The 21,270-nt window shown below is 43.6% G+C and overlaps 1 protein-coding gene across 1 annotated transcript; it reads right to left on the reverse strand.

Annotated features, from left to right (window-relative positions):
• Positions 1-5,796: 5,796 nt before the first annotated feature.
• prxl2b (peroxiredoxin like 2B) lies at positions 5,797-12,904 on the reverse strand. The gene is made up of 7 exons (XM_080495718.1): positions 12,758-12,904; positions 11,711-11,915; positions 10,668-10,719; positions 9,796-9,859; positions 9,631-9,706; positions 6,646-6,764; positions 5,797-6,283 (listed from the first exon to the last, which is right to left on the reverse strand). The coding sequence occupies exons 1-7, from the start codon at positions 12,818-12,820 to the stop codon at positions 6,257-6,259; spliced, it is 606 nt and encodes a 201-aa protein (XP_080351844.1). The 5' UTR covers positions 12,821-12,904; the 3' UTR covers positions 5,797-6,256.
• Between the last annotated feature and the right edge of the window lie 8,366 nt (positions 12,905-21,270).

The following is a 21,270-nucleotide window of genomic DNA, read 5'->3' on the forward strand; positions in this document are numbered from 1 at the left end:
GACTGTTAAATCTGTGCAGCTTCAACCTTAAATTTAAATGTTTCGGAGAAGCTGTTTCCAGCGTTTCCACAATGCTGTGTGTTCGTTTTCGTGTCTTTTATTTTATTTTTTTAAGTCTGTGTTTTTTGGGGGGGGTTTTTTTGCAAATGATTGATCCAGGAAAAAAAACTGTAGGCGTTATTAACTTCTCGGCTTGTGAGAGAAGGAAGTGATTTTTAAGCTGCAGTTCCTCACAAGGCTGTCGCTCTGCTTCGTCACGCCAGACGATCACAAATCCGTACGCAGGGAGAGGAATATAGGAAAAATGTCACCGACATGCATTTGTTTAGAAAGATTACTTCGATTTGTATGTTTACGTGTGAGCACGACTCGTTAAAGAACCGATTTTTCCTCGCGATTACGAGACCTTTAGCCTCTGGGCATTGCCAATTACCTGGTAATGGGAAAGTAGGAACACACACACACACACACACACACACACACACACACACACTCTTTGCGTGTGTGTGTCTTGTGTTGGTCAGTGTTGTTTTGAGGCCCTCAGGCCAGCGACACACTGAAGAATGGAGCTCGTCATTAACAGGCGGCCAAGACTGTTATTTTCTAACTTTATCAGCCGGTAATGACGGGAGAATCAAACACACACACACACACACACACACACACACACACACACACACACACACACACACACACACACACACACACACACACGCACACACACACACACACACACACACACAAAATACTTGGAAAATGACATGGGGCTCCCAGCTGTGTTGCCCCACACTGTTGGAAAAAACAAGACCACACACACACACGCCGGTTTTCTTGACTTCTGGGGACACGTGACAGACTTTCACACATCCCAGGCAGACGTCCTCGAAAATGGGCTGCAGCGACATTTTGCTCACAGCGAATGACTTTAAAACACACCAAAACACGTCTTCTCCGAAAGATAACCCGCATGTGGACTTTATTTATTTATTTATTTAGTAACACAACAACTTGTTTTCGTCCATTACGAGGACCTGACACTTCCTGCTGTGAACCCAACGAAGCTACTATTGGTCTAACTCCCAACGTTATCCTTTAGCCTATTAATACATGTAGGGCACACACACGCACACACACACACACACACACACACACACACACACACACACTACTTTTTATTCCCCACCGTTGCGCTCTAAACTGAACTGCAATGACATCCTCAACCCTCATACAGTAAAAAACACACACTTTTCTGGCCCCACGATGCAAAAACACACGCTCTCACACACACACACACACACACACACAGCTGGTTTTGAATGTTTGCTGCCACAGGTCACGTTCATGAAGCCTTTTCCAGCCGAACACGACTGTTACGCCTCGTCGGGGGCGGCCGAGGCCGAATGTAGCTGAAGCTTTCCTCTTTCTTCACACGCAGGCAGACACAATAATGAAAGACTATTTTCCTCATAATGGACGGAGCATCTCGGAGCAAACGTTTGACATTTTGGTAAAAATGGCACTGGTGTGGCGGAGAGTTAGGTAATCAGAGTTTTAAAGTCCCAGTGAACTGTAAAACACTACTTTGCAAAAAACGATAGTTGGGGTTCTACTTGTAAGGTTCCTCCGACTCTGCCCCACCACTGTTGTCGCATAACAAAGTTATTTGAATTTTGAATCTCCAGCCGAGGAAGTCGGGGGAATCGTTCTTCGTGGGCGTGACGTCACGAGTTGTGCAGATCTCGATCTGTTGTGTTTATATCGGCTTGTTTCCTCTTAAATATCCAAGTTTTTACAGTGTTTTGAAGTTATAGTCGGCGTTTTATGAGCCTTGATGAAAGATTGAGCCTGGAAGAGACCGAGAGAGGAGAAAAGGAGCACGGGCGGCGGGAGCCGTTAGCTTGCGCGGCTAGTAGACGATCAAGTAACACCTGGACTCATCTTCGGTGATTCCACAGTCAGAAAAGCTCTTGGACGTGTTGGATCGAGGAAGCCGGCCGTTCTGCCAAAAGTCAGGAGCCTCAAAGCCTCAAAGGTGAAAAGTGGCGGCTGCTGAGGCGAGGAGACGAGGACGAATGGAGGACGAAGCGTCTTCTGCTTCCTCAAACATGTTCCAGACGGGGTCACCGATGGCAGAACCACCTTCTGTGTCTTCTTCATCAATCACTGGGTTTGAAATGACCATGATGATGAAATATGGTTAAATTCAGCCTCTTCGTGGTCAAAACTCTGATCCTCCATAATGTAAACACAACTTGGACGTGTGCACAACTCGTGATGTCACTCTGTTATTGTCAGAAGCTCCGCCCAGCAGAGGAAATAGCGCCGTTTATCGGCTATTTTCTCGCAGATTGCCGTGTTTTAACATTTTACCCTTCAGCCAGTTAGCAGGAAAAATGTCCCTAGAAGCGACAGCCAGAGTGTTTTGGAGGTGGAATTTTCATTTCACTAGGACTTTAAGGATCTGCTCTCACGTCCGTTACACTGTGGGAAACCGCGACCTGATTACATGAACAAAATCAGTGGTTAGCAGGTTTTGGCTCGACTCACGGAAAGATTGTGTTTTATATCGTGGTAAGATATTCCCAACAGTCTCAAAACAAGAACAACGGCGAGCAGGAAAAGCACGATTGAAAACACGATCGGTTTGAAGAGACGTCGAATTGATCGATAAATGATATTAACGGACGATTTCCATGCACAGAACTCTGCCAGAACTGTGGATTGGGACGTGGTTGTGGCAGAAGAAGTTATAAAACAAATAATAAAAAAAGAAAGAAAGAAAGATTACAAATTTGAAGTACAAAACAACAATATCTTACAACCTCCACAAATAAGAGTTACGGAGGAGCCAGCTGAGGAAATCCACTTTTATTTTCATCCACAGTAAAAAACAGAAGCAATCATTTCACAATGCGTCAGTCTATATCAGGGGTCTGCAACCTTTATGACCAAATCTGGCAATTTTCCAACAAATGAAAAACTGTCCGGAGCCGCAAAACGTGAATATTCTGAAATGAAGAAAAAAAACATCTTTGAAAAAAAAAACTTGCTAAACAAACAAAAATGTTTCATTTATAAAGTGTTATAGGTAAAGTTTTGATGTTTTATCCTATATTTTTTCCACTTTCCTTCCATTTCCCTTTTTTTATTTCATTGATTAAAAAAAACCAAACTACTAGTAATTTTTATCATGTAGTTTTTACTGTTTATGCTCTTTTTTTAAATTTAATTTATGCAGTTTTAAATCGAAAAATGTGATAGATAGATAGATAAATAGCTAGCTAGCTAGATAGATAGATAGATAGATAGATAGATAGATAGATAGATAGATAGATAGATAGATAGATAGATAGATAGATAGCTTTATTTCAGACTTGGGGTCCATAAACAGAAAAAAAACACAAAAACACATAAAAAGGTTTAACAGTGAAACGTTAAAAGACACTTATACCAGTGTTTCCAGAGTTGATATATATATATATATATATATATATATATATATATATATTTGCAATTCCATCTGTTTTCGCGGTTTCACTTTATTTAGCTGTTTTTAGCCTAGAGATTAGTGAGGAAGAAAATCTGTGTGGTATTTGAAATAAAATAAGAACGTAAGCAAAATGCTTATAATAATTTTCTGAAAATGTCCTGGAGCCGCTGCAGAGCAGCTGCAGAGCCACATGTGGCTCCGGAGCCACAGGCTGCAGACCCCCTGGTCTAAATCATCTCAGTGTTTCTCGTCTTTATAAACATTTGATTTTAGCCTTTAATAAGGTAAATTTAAAAAACAACAACTTTAAAACAGGCCGGTTGCGACCAGCAGCTGATGTCGAGCAGGAAGCAGGAAACCGTTTTCCCAAAATGTCAAACTTCATCGTTTAAAAAAAAAAAAAGTCGGTACACCGGGTTGAAAAGAAACGCTGGAGGCTGAAGTATTTTAAATTATAAAAATTGGGCTGTTGTTGGAGACAGCGAAATGGTCGACTCACCGATATTTTCTCTGAATTTAGTGATTTGTTTGTTTTTTATTAAACACAGGAGGTCAAAGACGTTGACTTGAACACCAAGGATGTAGAAAATAAGACGTGTTGTTGATACTCGATGTTCTTCAGAAAAAAAAAAAAAAAACTGCTCCAAATCAGTGTGAGAGAGACGGACTGCGTTTCTTCTTACTTTTGTTTCGGCTTCACCTTTAACGATGGAAATTGTGAACGTGTGTGTCGTTTTGACAGATGCTTTTCTTTCCTTTTTATTTTCTCTTCTAATATCTGAACAGGTTTCATCCGTACGCTAGTCAGGGGAGTTTATTTATCGAAATGAATATTTATGGGATAAAAATTGTTGCTTTGCAAGAATTTAGATGTCACAGATGTTTTATGAATGTTCCTGCTGCTATGTAATTATCTAGACTGCTATTTTTTTTGTGACTCGGATCTGTAATTATTGCCATTAAAGTGAGCGTCTCCAGTGGTGTGATCTCAAGCCTCTTTCTTTAAAATGTGTAATTTTATCTTTCATTTGGATCTGAACAAACTGACCCTGGTTTTTCTTCTTCAACAACACAAGTTTAAATGTTGACGATTCTTCAGAAAATTAAGAGTTTTGTCCTCCATTTGTAGATCAATTCGCTTAAAGTCGGAGTTTCATTTGGCTTTCATTTTTTATTTAATTTAATTTTGGACAAAATGCTCAAAATCAGTATCGGAGCACATAACCAAAGATATTTCCCCACACAAACAGTGAATAATTACAGCAGAACAATATACTATAACTATAACAATTATATAATCCAGATAGCCTGTCTGAAAAGGAGTGGGAAAGAAATATAACCAACTACGTCTCCACAAACAATATCTAATTTTATTTAGCTTATTATAATTAAAAAAAAAATCTCATAAAAAGGTATCAAGAAATTACATTTTTTTTTTTAACTTAATTGATGATATATATTATAGAATAAATATGATAAATGTGTTCAACTATATTCAATTATACATATATAAATTACTTTTAGTATACACATATACAATTTATATGCATAGAATTGTATTTGCGCTAACGATACAGCAGGTCGTTTTATTAGAAGATCCACTTTTCTTTCTAAAAGTTAAAAACACACTTTCTCTTTTCACCTTCCCTTCAGGTTAATCTGTGATAAAGTTTCTCTAAAGTCGTATCTTAACCAATCTAATGTTTTTTCATAAAAAAAAGAAAAACAGCATAAATAACTAACGTCACTTTAAATAGTGAAAAGTTGATTTGCGGCGCACCATTCAGGCACAATCAATTCAGAGTCCATTAGAACAAAGTGAATAAGAAAGACATAAAATAAAATTAGAAATCAAGTGAAATCTTCATCAAAATAAACATGAAGGAAAATCTGCTGCTCGGTGGAAAACTTGAGCAAATGATTTCTGGTGATTTAGAAGAAGTGAGTTGGAAGTTTGCAGTAATTATAATTACACAATTAAAATCTACTGATGTGTTTATTTCACATTCTTGCTGCTTAAGTAATACATATAAATTTATTGGGTTTCTTTGAGTGTAAATCAACTTTTTTAATTCTCATTGCTGCCAGAATGTCTGACAGAGGTTCAATAATACACTGAGAAAATGTCTGTCACAACTTGATAATTGTTTATTGTAGTTTTGTGAAGTTTCTCTGAGCTTTTGCTGGAATAACAAAAGTCCTACCGTCATACTGATGGTCTGTTTTATTCTGAAAACCACAAACATTGATTTTCATCTATACAAGATGCATTGATTTACTGATGATGGAAGAATTTGTTGAGTTGGTCTTAGTATATATTTTTTTATTTTCATATTACATAATATATCGTATTCATTTGTATATCTTTATTTCATTGTTATCATTGCGTTTGATTATTAATATAACTTTGCACTTCTGCATCCAAATATTCCAAATCTATACCTGTTGATTTCAACATCAAAACCTTTCCAGATACATTCAAAGCCACAGATCTAATTTATAATAAGGATGCAGCATGTACAAAACAGTGACAGTGACGGCTTACAAAAGGCACATTACTGCAAATTATATGTAAAAAAAAATCATCAAAAAGCATAAAAACAAACCAACAAAGTAAAGACAACTTTCACAAAAGATTAATAAACATGTCCCAAAATAATCCACAGTACCTGTGATAATAAATCATCGTTAATTGAGTTAATTTCCACGTCTTCATTATATTCGCTAATCTTCCAGTTGGCTGGGAGCTTCTTTCAGTCGGTGGCGTCATCGAGTACAAACGTCATCGTTGCACTGAAGAGAGGGAAGAGAAGTGCAAAACGTGGAAAAACGATCAGGACTTTTTTTTTTTTTTTGCGGCAGGATGATCCGACCGCGATCCTGAACCTGAAGATACTTTGAGTATAAAGAAATAAAACTATATATAATTTCCATATATCTTGAAGAGAAGTGGGCCCAGTGTCGAGCCCTGAGGAACACCTTTTGGAAAACAAATTAAAAAAACCTGACGCCTGTAAAGTCACACCGGTCCGCTGAAAAAAAGCAGCATGTTTGACAAACACATTTTTTGGATTCGTCACAATTTCTTTAACACACAAAGATTCGCATCTCAGAGATTTTTCGTAAAATGAGAGCGAGGCCGGGCGACGGCTTACCACTGGCCTCTGTCCTGCTTCCACCGTGGCTGAGATTCCCAAAGCCGTGGAAATGTCTTCCAGAGGGACGTGATCCCCTGGCGAGTCCTGGACGAAGTGCAGTAAGACTTTGTCTCCGCCTGCGGAGGGAAAACAAACACAAATCACATTTATTAGCATGTATCTGTCGCAGTCCGGGTTATCAAAGATTAGAAATTTAAATTAATCAGATTATACTTTACACAGTGCAGCATGCTATTGAAGATCACACCTGGCACGACGTAAAATGTGATGTAATGAGCCTTGCTGGGCCGTAGGGGGCAATATTGAGTCACTTGAGCGCCTGGTTTTCGCGCTTCTTTTTGTTTTCTCGTCGGGCGAGTTGGATAAATGACATAAACCTACGACACGGTGAAACGTCCAGGACCTCCGATCTGTGACGCGTTAGCGATTCCTCTTTACTGACTCAATACAACATCTGGTGGCAAGAGCTGGAACTACAAGACTAAAAAGGGTCCGGGCAGGAAGAATCGTTGCTCGTTTTATTAAATATAATTGAGCGATTAGAGTCGCTAGTGGAAGTGGTTACAGAGACCATACTAATCCTTTAGTTAGACAACTAAAAACACTGACATTTAAAGATTTAGTGGAGTAGAACCTTCTAAAAAACCATGTTTAAAGCTCATCTGGAAAGTTTACCAAACAAATTGCAAAACAGAGATAAAAAGTAGATATGAACTGAGGTTTTTACAAAACCCAGGTTTCAATCGGCCGTAATGGAAAAATGAAATGAACTCAAATGAACTGGAAGTGTAAATGATTTAGTGTTGATAAGAGACAGACATTATAAGTTTGACTTCTTTCTGCTCCTTTTCATTCATGTGAAACGCTGCTGTTGCATCGTTTTAAATGAATGAAATAAACAATGAAGTGAAATGAAAAAAAATTAAATATACTAGCATATATACCATTTGAAGTTGTATTAATTTTTAAAACAAAAAGCTCTTTCAAGCACTAATAAGACAAGAAATATTGCAAAGTTTAAGATTCTTATTGAAGCAATGGCAATGTCATAACGTGCTCCAAAAAGTCAAACGTGTGCAATATAGTCTGCTTTTAGGCCAAGCATTTGTTTTTTTTAAATAACCTTTAACTACACGTCCTTAATTGAGGGAAAACGCTTCTTCGGCAGGTTTTCCAAGAGGAGAAATGAGAGAAAAAAAATGTTTTTGGCCTCAAAAATATGAAGTGCAGGACAAAGTGACCTGCTGATTCCTCTTCATGAGGACACGAGGCCTTATTGCTTCAATAACGGAGCGAAAAGCATTTTATACGTGGAACCGAACTCGCTTCCATAACTCACTTTGTCAGGACGTACGTCTCTAAGTTAAGCCAGCCTGTGTCTCTCAATAAGAATATTTAACCCAAAATACACGACTTTAACTTGTTTGAACGGAAAGAAGAAGAAAAAAGTAAAGAGAACAGAGTCATTAGCTCCTGATTGAACTCAGCTGTTGTTCATCGTCCCTCTGAGGAGCCTCACGTCGGGCCATTGATCTGAATCAGGTGTGTTTGCAGTGTGTGTCGCCTCAGACCGGCCTGCTCACACACACATGGCGCAGCACTGCCCTCTAGAGGACACACTGCTGAACTGCTACCTGTGACCAGGAATCTGTGTGGGAATAAAAGACGCACCAGTGTTTCTGTAAACTCTGCTGCTGTGACCTCAACTCACCTGTAAGCCAATTCCAATCACAAAGAAAGAAATAATGTTCTAATGTAAACGTGACGAACGGCATTAGTTACAATTCAACCAGTTCATTTCACTAAAGTTGAATTTTGCTGTGTTGAACTATCGACAGACGGATCAGTAAATATAAAGCAGAAAACATTTAATTTGATTAGCGATCATTTCAAAAGTAGCAGGGACTAACAGGCGATGTATATTACACTTCATTTTGAATAAAATTGAATATTTAAAACTGAAAACACAACGTGGACCAATTCTATTTTTACATTTTAATTCCAGGTCGGTGTTTTGTTGGGTTTTTTTGTTTATCACTAGCTCATGAATAACAGGCATTTTGTTTTTGGGACCGTCAGAGCAGGTCATAGTTAGTTTTACATAAGCGCTGCTCAATGAATGGAACGTTAACGGCGATGAGGATTTTGGCTCCAGACGACCTCAGAATTCCTCTGATGGAGGAAAACGGACGGGAGGCGGAGCTTCAGCGAGGAACTCCAAACTTTATCCTCCATTAATCCACACTTCTCAGTCACTCTTCTTCTCACTCTCTGTCTCTCTCTCTCTCTCCAAAATAAAGTTCCCCACTGTGATGATCAGTTAAGGTCATAATTCACCCAGTCACTGTGGGGCGGCGGGGAACTTTATTTTGTAGACAGGAAGTAGTTTTGTTGTTCCACCGTGTGTGAAGCTCCGATGGAGAGACGAGAGAAAGAAAGAGAGAAAAGGGGGTTTTTCCTTTCCACAGTCACAAACAAACCTGCTTGCTCATGTGGATCTGTTGGGCTTTTCTATTTTTCTCTATAAAAGCACATTGGAATGACTGTAATGTATTTAAAAATGTCTTTTTTTTTATTAAAAAAAAAAAAGATATGGTAAAAGAGAAAAAAAAAGAGAGAAAAGAAAAGCGTTTGTGAGAAGTGTGTCCCTCGCTGAACCTCCGAATCTCGTTCATCGTCTCTCCACCTCTAACATTTTATTTTGGAGCAATTTATCAAAGTATTTATGTTGAGGTACATCTATCTCTTATCGTATTTTATTTATTTCTTGTTTTCAAAAGATTGAGTGCAGCACAACACTTTATTTTTTACTGCTACATCACAAGATATTTCTATATATTTAACCGGAGTCTTTTTTTTTTTTAAACATGTTCAATAAATTCTGTTCCTAAACTCAAAGACATAATCGTGATTATGATTTTTTTCCCTCCTATCCCCAGTTTTACGTCGTAGCCCCAGAGGTCGTCGGACTACAAACGGTACCTTTGGCCACGACGAGCACGCCGCCGCTCTGCAGCAGATCCCCTGCGAAGTTTCCCTGGATTCCTTGGGCGCCGGCCTGGAAGCGTCAGAGAATCAAATCTGCACGTGGATTTATAAATGTAATGGGGGGAATTGAGCAGCTGAGGGTGAAGACGCTACTTCTACCTTTGAGGCGATGTCTCGTACTTTCTTCCCCAAAGCAGCAGGAACCAGGCTCAGGGCGGTGTAGCTGTGGGGGGGGGGGGGGGGGGGGGGGGGGGGGGGGGGGACGACATTGTCAACGTTGATAAAGAACGCTACCGACAGCTCTCAATGGATGAGGCTGCCTTTTTAATTCTTTACAGGTTCATGAGAGAACATGGGCCAATCCCAATTCTATTCTTACCCCTCCGCCTCCAAAACGAGGGCAAAGGCAGTTTCAGCCCTTAGATTTGGGACACCCCTCTCCCTCTGCTCAGTCCCGCCCCTCTCCCTCTGCTCAGCCCCGCCCCCTCCCCCTCTGCTCAGCCCCGCCCCTCCCCCTCTGCTCAACTCCGCCCCCTCTCCTTCTGCTCAGCTCCGCCCCTCCCCCTCTGCTCAGCTCCTTGCTTTTATTTTATTTACACACCACCAGTCATTTTCACAATGACTTTAATCTCTTGGATGAAAAAGGACACAAAAACACTAAAATGCTTAAAGGAATTTAACTCTGCGATTGATCGGGTGTGTTTATTCTAACCAAAAACGTCCCAATTGTCTGAAAAATAATGGAAAAGAAGGATGAAACCGTCGACAAAAACAACTGCAATTGCAATGAAACGTTCATTATTTGGAATTAAAACTGAAACCTAAACGTAACAAAAGACAAGTTTTTTTTTTTTCCCAGAACGACTGAAAATATGAAACATTGTGTTTTGCGGCTCCGGGTGAATTTGGATTGGCGAAAGAAAATAAATATATAGATAAAATGGTCAAAAAGGTTGTGTTTGTCATGTTTGTTTCGAAAATCAGAACGGACTCCATTAGACAGGTTCTGAACGATCATTTACAGAACTCACCGTTTGAAGCCCAGATCTTTATACGTTTTCTTCTGTTCATCCACATAAAGAGCTAAAGAATAAAGAAAGAGAGAGATTTTAAAATCACCCATTCATGTAAGACAGTGTTTTTCAACCTTTTTTGAACCAAGACAGTTTTCTTTGGAAAACTCTGGAGGCACACCACCACCACCTGAAAATGTTAAAATGTGAAACTCTGCAGCCTCTATTAACAATATAAAGACTTTCTCATCAAAGTTTTATCAACAGGAATCCAGTAAATCCAGAAAGCAAGGACTTTTTTTAATAGTGCCTCCCTCAGTGTGAAACCTGGACCTGATGGATGAAGAGCTGAGATCCTGGTTTTCAAAAACTTCTCCATCACTGTCACTGACACAGTACTTTGATACAAGATGGTAGCAGGAGGTGGAGATGAACCACACTGACGTCTGTCACTTTACATTTCACCGGCAAAGTTCTGTGCTGCCCTCTAGTGGTGAAGAGTATTGTCGCGATCACGGAGTCGGTCGCTGCAGTGCATGATGGGAGTTCAGGTTATGTGTTGCCGGAGGTTATGGAGGGTTATTGTCGGGGTTGTTGTGTGTGTTGATTTGTGTTTGTGTCGTGTTTTTGTTCCTCGGTTCAGATAGTTCATTATGTCGTCTAGTTTGGTTTGTTGGACGTTGGTGATCAACCAGGAGTGAGAAATGTGTTGTGTGGCGTCTCATCCTGTTATGAAGTTCCACTTGCATGTAATCATGTCAAAATAAAAGCCTCTGGTGATCAGCTGGCAGGAAAGAATCTCGACTAGGAGCGATTCTTCCACAGCGCTCGCCTCAGTATTTATACATGATTACTCTGCACACTGCTCTCACAGCCGCTGTCGGCTGTGAGAGCAGATGTTTTTTTAGAAAAAATGTAAATTGAAATAATTTCCCACGTCACACCTGACGAGATCTCGCGGAAACACCAGTGTGCCGCGGCACAGTGGTTGAAAAACACTGATGTAAGATGTAAGATGTAAGATGTAAGATGTAAGAAAAAAAAACGTCAGCGCCGCTCACATCCTTTAAAAAAACCCCCGTCCTTGAAGTCCTTGAGGCCGAGCTCCTCCGGCCCGACGCCCACCAGCCCCACGCCGTTGGCCGTCAGGTGGGGCTCCAGCTTGCTGATCTCCGACGCCGTCCAGCGACACACCTGACAGCCGAACCTGCGCAGGAAGAACAGCACCACCGCCCGGTCCCGCCACAGCGACTGCAGCTCCACCGTCTGAAACCGCAAGACTGTCGTTCAGGGTGACGCCACGACTCCCCTGTGCCCCCCCCCCCCCCCCCCCCCCAAAGGCCCTCGCCACACGGCGGTTATTTAAGTACGGAGAGGTAATGACGGCCACGATACAGTCTCGCTCAGCAGGGGGGGGTGGCCGCCTCGGGGGAATAAACCCATTCCACCATTTAGAACCCTCCAGGTTAACTCATGTGTCGGTGAATATAGCGTATAAGATCACAGAGAGCTAGAAAATAAATAACCTGTTGCTGGATTCACATATAATTCTATTTAACTCTTTAAATTAGTGGCTCCAAAAAGGAACACATCTTTGTTGACGGTGTCTGTTCACAGGGAAATACATTGCAAAACCTCAGCAGGTAATGTTTCCAGGCCTGATTGAAAAGGAATTTGTTGCGGCAGGTAGGAACTAAAAGCTTCTTCGCCTCGTTTCTTCTGAGTGTGGAAACTCTTCCTGAGGACCTCATATTCTACTGAATAAACGCTTTATAGACAAGAAGTCACATTTTGAAGTCAAAACCTTTGGCAGCCAGTGGAGATGGTTTAAGCTGAGGGCTGCGATGGGCTCCAGCCTCTTCTCACACGTTTTTAACAGAAAGTAAGAGGAAGTTTGTCAAAGCAAAAACAGTGTCTGTGTGATTATTGCACGTTTAAAACTAGTGTCATCAGGAAAGGCTGAACTCAAGCTACTCTAACCTCGATGTGAAGAACAATTTATCATTGCTTGTTTGGGAGAAATGCTAGAAGGAATTGGGAAGTTACTGAATCTCCTGCCCTGTAAAGGTTTAATAACACAGTTTTATTGTGAAGGGAACGCGTCTCACCTCCCCGCTGTCGCCGCTTTTCACGGAGTTCTTCCCGACTTTAGCGAGGTCCACTTTAGACATTTTCCCCGGTCTTTGCTGCGGTTTTCGTGAAATTAAAACGCCGCTTGAGGCTCGTGGGAGTAAATAAATTATTCTCCTGGAACTCGCGCCCCCCCCCCGCCTCTGCCCATGCGACTGTTGCAAAACAGAAGCTTCCGCACACGCCCCCCCCTCCTCAAACGCTCTCCTCCAATCACGTTCAACCAGCGCGGAACCCTCAGCCAATCACAGGACGCGCATCCAGACGGAGAGGCGGGTCTTCGCTTCGCGTCCACTGTGACGTCACTGTCGTCGCGAATGTTTTGTTTTGAAGCGGTTTTTTTTGTTGTTTTTTTTTTTTTTGTAATCTGCGTATTTTATTTATAATTCATTCACTTAAACTCGAAGTTTAAAACGAAATGTAAAATGGTGGCAGAAAGTTGAAAACATCCACTGTTATTTAATATTTTGCCTTGCATAAGGTGCTGTAGGTGAGGTCAAAGGTCAGGGGATTTATTGCGTTCCCTTTGTTTGCTTTGTCCATTTTATAGCGCTGGCTTATCTATAGCTGTATGTTTTATAATGTAAATGCCAAGGAGGGCAAAGTCTAAAGAAGGTATGTCCAAACCAGCAAGTACGAACTGAAGTGATGTTGCGTTTCTGTGACAATTTGCATATTGAACATGAAAAAAATGTGTGTGTTTTGTCGTCCACTTCACAAAAATCAACACTAAAAATCACAGTCTTACACTGATTAACGCCACAGCTAATATATTTATTCACATTATTTATAATAACACACTTTATCAGGCGCTGTGGCCGCAGGGTCTCTGGCGCCTGTCGTGGCGGCAATCCCCGAACCCGGTGGTGGACACCGGAAGTACGGGATGCCGTCAAGCTGAAGAAGGAGTCCTACCGGGCACTGTTAGCTCATAGGACTCCCGAGGCAATCGACGGGTACCGGCAGGCCAAGCGAGCCGCAGCCCGGGCTGTGGTGGAGGCAAGAACTCTGGTCTGGGAGGAGTTCGGAGAGGCCATGGAGGAGGACTTTCGGTCGGCCTCGAGGAAATTCTGGCAAACCGTCCGGCGCCTCAGGCGGGGGAAGCAGTTCTCCACCAACACTGTTTACAGTGGAAGTGGGGAGCTGTTGACCTCACCTGGGGATGTCGTCGGGCGGTGGAAGGAATACTTCGAGGACCTCCTCAATCCCACCACCACGTCTTCCATTGGGGAAGCAGAGACTGGGTTCTCAGAGGTGGATTCGTCCATTATCCAAGCTGAAGTCACCGAGGTTGTTGTGAAGCTCCCCGGTGGCAAGGCACCGGGAGTGGATGAGATTCGCCCAGAGTTCCTTAAGTCTCTGGATGTGCAGGGACTGTCGTGGCTGACTCGTCTCTGCAACATCGCGTGGCGGGCAGGGACAGTACCTCTGGACTGGCAGACCAGGGTGGTGGTCCCTCTCTTCAAGAAGGGGGATCGGAGGGTGTGTTCCAACTACAGAGGGATCACACTCCTCAGCCTCCCCAGGAAAGTCTATTCCAGGGTACTGGAGAAGAGGGTCCGGCCGTTAGTCCAACCTCGGATCCAAGAGGAGCAATGCGGTTTTCGTCCTGGTCGTGGAACACTGGACCAGCTCTATACCCTCCACCAGGTTCTCCTGATGGTGGAACACTGGACCAGCTCTATACCCTCCACCAGGTGCTCCTGATGGTGGAACACTGGACCAGCTCTATACCCTCCACCAGGTTCTCCTGATGGTGGAACACTGGACCAGCTCTATACCCTCCACCAGGTGCTCCTGATGGTGGAACACTGGACCAGCTCTATACCCTCCACCAGGTTCTCCTGATGGTGGAACACTGGACCAGCTCTATACCCTCCACCAGGTGCTCCTGATGGTGGAACACTGGACCAGCTCTATACCCTCCACCAGGTTCTCCTGATGGTGGAACACTGGACCAGCTCTATACCCTCCACCAGGTTCTCCTGATGGTGGAACACTGGAGCAGCTCTATACCCTCCACCAGGTGCTCCTGATGGTGGAACACTGGACCAGCTCTATACCCTCCACCAGGTTCTCCTGGTCGTGGAACACTGGACCAGCTCTATACCCTCCACCAGGTTCTCCTGATGGTGGAACACTGGACCAGTTCTATACCCTCCACCAGGTGCTCCTGATGGTGGAACACTGGACCAGCTCTATACCCTCCACCAGGTGCTCCTGATGGTGGAACACTGGACCAGCTCTATACCCTCCACCAGGTTCTCCTGATGGTGGAACACTGGACCAGCTCTATACCCTCCACCAGGTTCTCCTGATGGTGGAACACTGGAGCAGCTCTATACCCTCCACCAGGTTCTCCTGATGGTGGAACACTGGACCAGCTCTATACCCTCCACCAGGTTCTCCTGATGGTGGAACACTGGAGCAGCTCTATACCCTCCACCAGGTGCTCCTGATGGTGGAACACTGGACCAGCTCTATACCCTCCACCAGGTTCTCCTGGTCGTGGAACACTGGACCAGCTCTATACCCTCCACCAGGTTCTCCTGATGGTGGAACACTGGACCAGCTCTATACCCTCCACCAGGTTCTCCTGATGGTGGAACACTGGACCAGCTCTATACCCTCCACCAGGTTCTCCTGGTCGTGGAACACTGGACCAGCTCTATACCCTCCACCAGGTTCTCCTGGTCGTGGAACACTGGACCAGCTCTATACCCTCCACCAGGTTCTCCTGGTCGTGGAACACTGGACCAGCTCTATACCCTCCACCAGGTTCTCCTGGTCGTGGAACACTGGACCAGCTCTATACCCTCCACCAGGTTCTCCTGATGGTGGAACACTGGAGCAGCTCTATACCCTCCACCAGGTGCTCCTGATGGTGGAACACTGGACCAGCTCTATACCCTCCACCAGGTGCTCGAGGGTTACTCTGCTGTGAACCGAACCAGCTAGCAGGTTTAGTAGAGGAAACCCTCAGTTTCTACTGGCTCCTCCCACCTGAAGGTTTAGTCCAGGAAACCATGGATTTCTACAGGCTCCTCCCACCTGAAGCAGGTTTAGTAGATGAAACCCTGAGTTTCAACTGGCTTCTCCTACCTGAAGCAGGTTAAGTCCAGGAAACCCTGAGTTTCAACTGGCTCCTCCCACCTGAAGCAGGTTTAGTAGAAGAAACCCTGAGTTTCTACTCTCTCCTCCCACCTGAAGCAGGTTAAGTCCAGGTAACCCTGAGTTTCTACTAACTCCTCCCACCTGAAGCAGGTTAAGTCCAGGTAACCCTGAGTTTCTACTAACTCCTCCAACCTGAAGCAGGTTTAGTAGATGAAACCCTGAGTTTCAACTGGCTCCTCCCACCTGAAGCAGGTTTAATAGATGAAACCCTGGATTTCTACTGACTCCTCCCACCTGAAGCAGGTTTAGTAGATGAAACCCTGAGTTTCTACTGACTTCTCCTACCTGAAGCAGGTTAAGTCCAGGAAACCCTGAGTTTCTACTGACTCCTCCCACATGAAGCAGGTTTAGTAGAAGAAACTCTGAGTTCCTACTGGCTTCTCCCACCTGAAGCAGGTGAAGTAGAAGAAACCCTGAGTTTCTACTCTCTCCTCCCACCTGAAGCAGGTTTATTCCAGGTAACCCTGAGTTTCTACTGACTTCTCCTACCTGAAGCAGGTTAAGTCCAGGAAACCCTGAGTTTCTACTCTCTCCTCCCACCTGAAGCAGGTTTAGTAGATGAAACCCTGAGTTTCTACTGGCTCCTCCCACCTGAAGCAGGTTTAGTAGATGAAACCCTGAGTTTCAACTGGCTCCTCCCACCTGAAGCAGTTTTAGTAGAAAAAACTCTGGGTTTCTACAGAGCTTAATCTCAGCTTTAAAATTAGGTATTTTTTGTGCTGTGGCGTGACGTGGCAAGCGAGCTACAAATGTTTTTGCCAATTTTCTAGCCTGGGGTCTTTATGTTTAGCACAGGCAGGAGACCTCCCCAAGACGGCGCTGCTGTCGGCATGTCACAGGTGGTGACATGAGGCATCTAAGCTTTTTATATCTCTGGGTATAGGGCCTTTCAGATTGGATAGTCCGGAACTCGGTTCACGTGGGAGGGGTGGTCGGGGGGGGGGTGAGACTTTTTACCCCCTTCATTTGGTTCGGGTGGTCTTCACATTCAATTTTGAGACCGGACCAAACCACCTGTAAAATATCACGCACTCACAACCCGAGACCGAGAACCACTGATCTGAGATGACCTTATTTTCTCTCAGGAGAACTTCTCCATGACTTTTTCCAAAATCTGCTGTCTTGAAGCTGGCTGCTCTTTGTCATAAGTAATGCAAAGCTCTTCTGTGTCGTCATTCATGTCGAGTTCTACATGATAGCTTCTCTTCTCCTGTTGGGGGACGTTTCGGTTTTTACCACTAAGGATAGTGGCAATGCCTGTCAAGCTGTAGTGCTTTTGTTGTTCCTTAGACTTGAGGTAATCTTGGGCGACGAGGAGCTTTGTGGTCTTTTGTTCTAAGATGGCCATGCAAGACATGATGTGTTTTTCTGTATCGGACTCCGTGTCCTCAACCACCGAGGGGTCACAGTCCATGAAGGACAATATGCTGCTCGCTCCTGCCTCGACCACGTCTCGCACATTGTTTAGGGCCCTGACTTGCATTTCATGACTTTCATTTTTAGACTCAGCTTCCTTTAGTTGCTCAGCTACGTCACTCAGCTTAGCGCAACGACTTTGTTCGTGCTGCACGCCCTCGACCGTACGCTGCTCAATCTCTGCTTCCATCTGTTTGATTTGATGTCTCAGTGCCGTGGCCTCCTCGTTTTGCTGATGAACTAAGTTGACGAGCGCCTTGCTCTGGTCTGCACTTTCAACGAACCTGCTGACCAGCAGGTCCAGGTTGTCCTCACCCGTCACGGCCTGAATTCTCTCCAACGCCTCCGCCAAGGTCTCCTGATGCTCTACCTCAGAGGCCGTTCTCACCGGCGCCTTTGGCTCGGACACATTAGGCTCATTGTCAAGCCTGCACATCTCTCTGTTCTTGGTGGACATGAATTGTTTAGTCTGGAGTTCTACTTTCACAATTCTTTCCAGCTCATTCATCTCTGTGTTGTATTGTTTGACTTCCATCTCTGACTGTTTCTTCATGGTCTTCATAATGGAATGAAACTCCCCACTCACATTATAGTCAGCAGTTGACCTGCTGACTCCTTTCTCAATGAGGGAGCGGATTTTGTTCATTTCCTGCTTCAGATTTTCCTTCATTTGCTGGAAGTCATTCCGCTCTGTCTGGAAGGTCTGCAGCTCGCCTCTCACAGAGCTGTTTTTGGCCTTCTGCTCGTTTAGATGAATTGTCTCCTGGTGGAGTCTCTCCTCTAAATAGTGCGTGGCGCCGATATTTCTCTCCACACCTGTGCATGCGGATTTGTGCTGCGCCCTCAGTATTGCCAGGTTCCTCTCCATGCAGGAGATCTTCCTCCGCAGCTCCTTCCCACAATCCTTCTCTTTCTTCACGTCCTCTTTCCCCTGATCCATCTCCCTCAGCTCTTGCTGAATGTTCAGGGTGACCTCGGGACCTTGCGGGCGCCTCTTGTGAAACGCATATTCTACCTGCAAAGCCTCCTCCTCCTTCAACAACGTGTTGATTTCTAAATCTTGTTGGCGCATCTGTTCCTGGACCTGCCATCTAGTGGCCTGTTCCTCTCTCTCCATGGCCCTGAGTTGTGCTTGGAGCTCACTTAATTCGATGTGACTTGACATGTTTCTTTTTGGCTGTAAAATTTTACTCTGATACCTTGGCTTGTGGTTTTTGTATCTGGAACTCAGAAACTAATTCTATCGTCCTCTGTTTTCTGCTACTGACTGACTGCCAACCTTCAAAGCTTTAACTTCAAGCTAATGACATCATTGTGATGTCATGCCTTTCATCTTTCAACTTTGATGTTTGTCTTTCAAGTCACGATGTGATCGGTTGCCATGGAAGCGACACATTGCGCGCTAACGTTTAGATCAAAGGAATTGTTTGAAAGCTTGGAGAAATAAAAATCTCTCTCATTGCATCATGTTTCTCACGCACCGTTATCATATTATACATCAAAACGTAGCTCCAGGCCTCGCGCTTCAAATAAAGGGCCGCCTTTGTCTGTGACACAAACTCTTTAAAAATGCATTTGTTTGCAGCAACTGCCAGTTTTCCTCCCGTTCTCCAGTCCACCCCTGAGCGACCAAAGGGCAGACGTTTGTCTGGACCCTTTGCTTTGATACAGACGATCGTACAGAGATGAAAGGCCAACAATAATCCCATGTGGCGCCTCTGACACAAGTTAAAACATCTTTCAAATAGGTCTCACTGTTCTCTAACATCATCATGTGTGATTGTTGAATTATTAGGGTCCGGCCTGATCAAAGGCTTTAGACGGTTACATCAACCGGGCACAGCGCCACCTGCTGGCTACAGGAAGTGGGGTGACGTATACAGGATCCGTGATCAGCTGCTTCCAGCTTTAATTACACTTATCATCCCATCTCTTCTAGAAATGTGCGTGCTGATAAAATCATTAATAGCTGCACAAAGTCTTAACCTTGACTACATATGATCACTAAAGACAAACTTCTTTTAGGTTTTAATGGTTCATTTTCAGTCGTTCACATAAAAACCTTTATCCCACAGTAAGCGGCCCAGTTAGACGAGAAGAAGTGTTTTTTTTCCTTTATAAGAAAAAGCCAATTACGTTAGTCTGTCAGATAAAATAAACATCATTTCATTTGACTGAATTCATTACAACATGACGTCTCTCATGAGTAAAGGTGCACAACCTGCAGGCCAGATTATTCCACTACAAGTCAATTAGACATAGAGAGCCTGCTATCAGGTGGCCCCGAGAACACTCCAGTGTTTCTGCAGGGACCGGCACTGTCTGTCACGCTGCTGCTTAAAATATATAGTGGAGCAGAAGGAGGAACGAGGTGGTAAAAGAGGGGAAAAAAAACCTGAAACCTCATCTGCTCAGATTAAAAAATATGTTTTTTCTTTTTCTTTTATGGGGGAGTAACAGTGAGCATCTTCACATAGACACACACAAACGTACATTTAGTGACAAAAGTGGGCCGTCCTGAACAAAACAGATTTGATCTGAGCTTTTATCCTGGACAAAGGGAAGCTCTACACACTCGGAATAAAAATATAGGTGGAACACAACACACCTGGTTTCTGAGCTCAAGATGTGCACAAACTAAACACAATCTAAAGCATTATATCGAAATAGATAGTGACCGTGGAGATAATGTCCAGTGGTGCACGACACTCCGTACCACTTTAAAATATGAGATTATAATAAAGCAGTTGAGCAGCAACAAAAGAACAGATGGGGAAAAATGAAAATACGAAATTAATCCTGATATTCACACGTCAACCGAACATCAAGCATAGGTGAATAAGCTCAAGCGCTTTACAATTTCTCCACAATTGCTTGCCGTCTAGTGAGAATAGAGAGATTGACAAAAAGCAGAAAACACTTCAGAGTCCAGTTCATGGATTTATCTTTATTGGTTAATATTGACACAAAGTGTGTAAATGTTCCTTCATATATCCGACACCTTCAGTATGGATCACTGTTTCCTAAGACAAGTCTAAAGAGTCTACTTGGGGGGGGGGGGGGGGGGAGGGGGGTGTCTAATAAATTCCATGCGGGATTCTAAATGGACTAAATGGACAATCATTGACATGATGTACCACCGTACTGAAACCCTCCTGGCTGATGAATCTCTGCCTCCTTTGTACTCAATCCACCTGCTGTAATATTTAACAGCCCCGCGACCTTTAATGCACCTGTCACACACACACACACACACACACACACACCACACGCAGAAGTTTGCATGTGGATGGTAATGGAGGATGCAGACATATCTGACTGTATGAACACGATGGAGGTACAGTATGTGCAGAGAGATGTTTGCCTGTAGCCAAACGGAAGAAGTGCACAGACGACGGCGCGCACACAAGAAACGCTTTCATGTACACGGCGTTAAAGGCGATGCACACAAACGGTTGAAGGTACTTTAATGGGACACGCACACAGGTGTTTTGCATGTTTACTGCAATCGAGGAGGCGCACAGACGGTTGTATGTGAACGTTCGTGGGGCGGGGGGGTGGGGGGGGGGGGGGTGAACGTGCAGTGTGTGTTTGCATTTCAAGTGTAAAGGGTTAGATAGGGCAAATAAATATTGCATGTATACTGCAATATAGGATGCACACAGACGTTTGTACCGCAGTGGAACACGTATATCCAGAGTACTGTAGATACAGATTAGATTAGATTAGATTAGATTAGATTAGATTAGATTAGATTAGATTAGATTAGATTAGATTAGATTAGGTTGGATTAGATTAGATTAGGTTAGATTATTCTTTATTAGCATGCTGTATAGCAGAGGATGCACAGACACTTGCATGCAAACTGTAGGTGAGGTTGCACACAGATGCCTGCGTTCTG

Source organism: Blennius ocellaris (assembly GCF_963422515.1).
Source record: "Blennius ocellaris genome assembly, chromosome: 4".
Classification (NCBI taxonomy): domain Eukaryota; kingdom Metazoa; phylum Chordata; class Actinopteri; order Blenniiformes; family Blenniidae; genus Blennius; species Blennius ocellaris.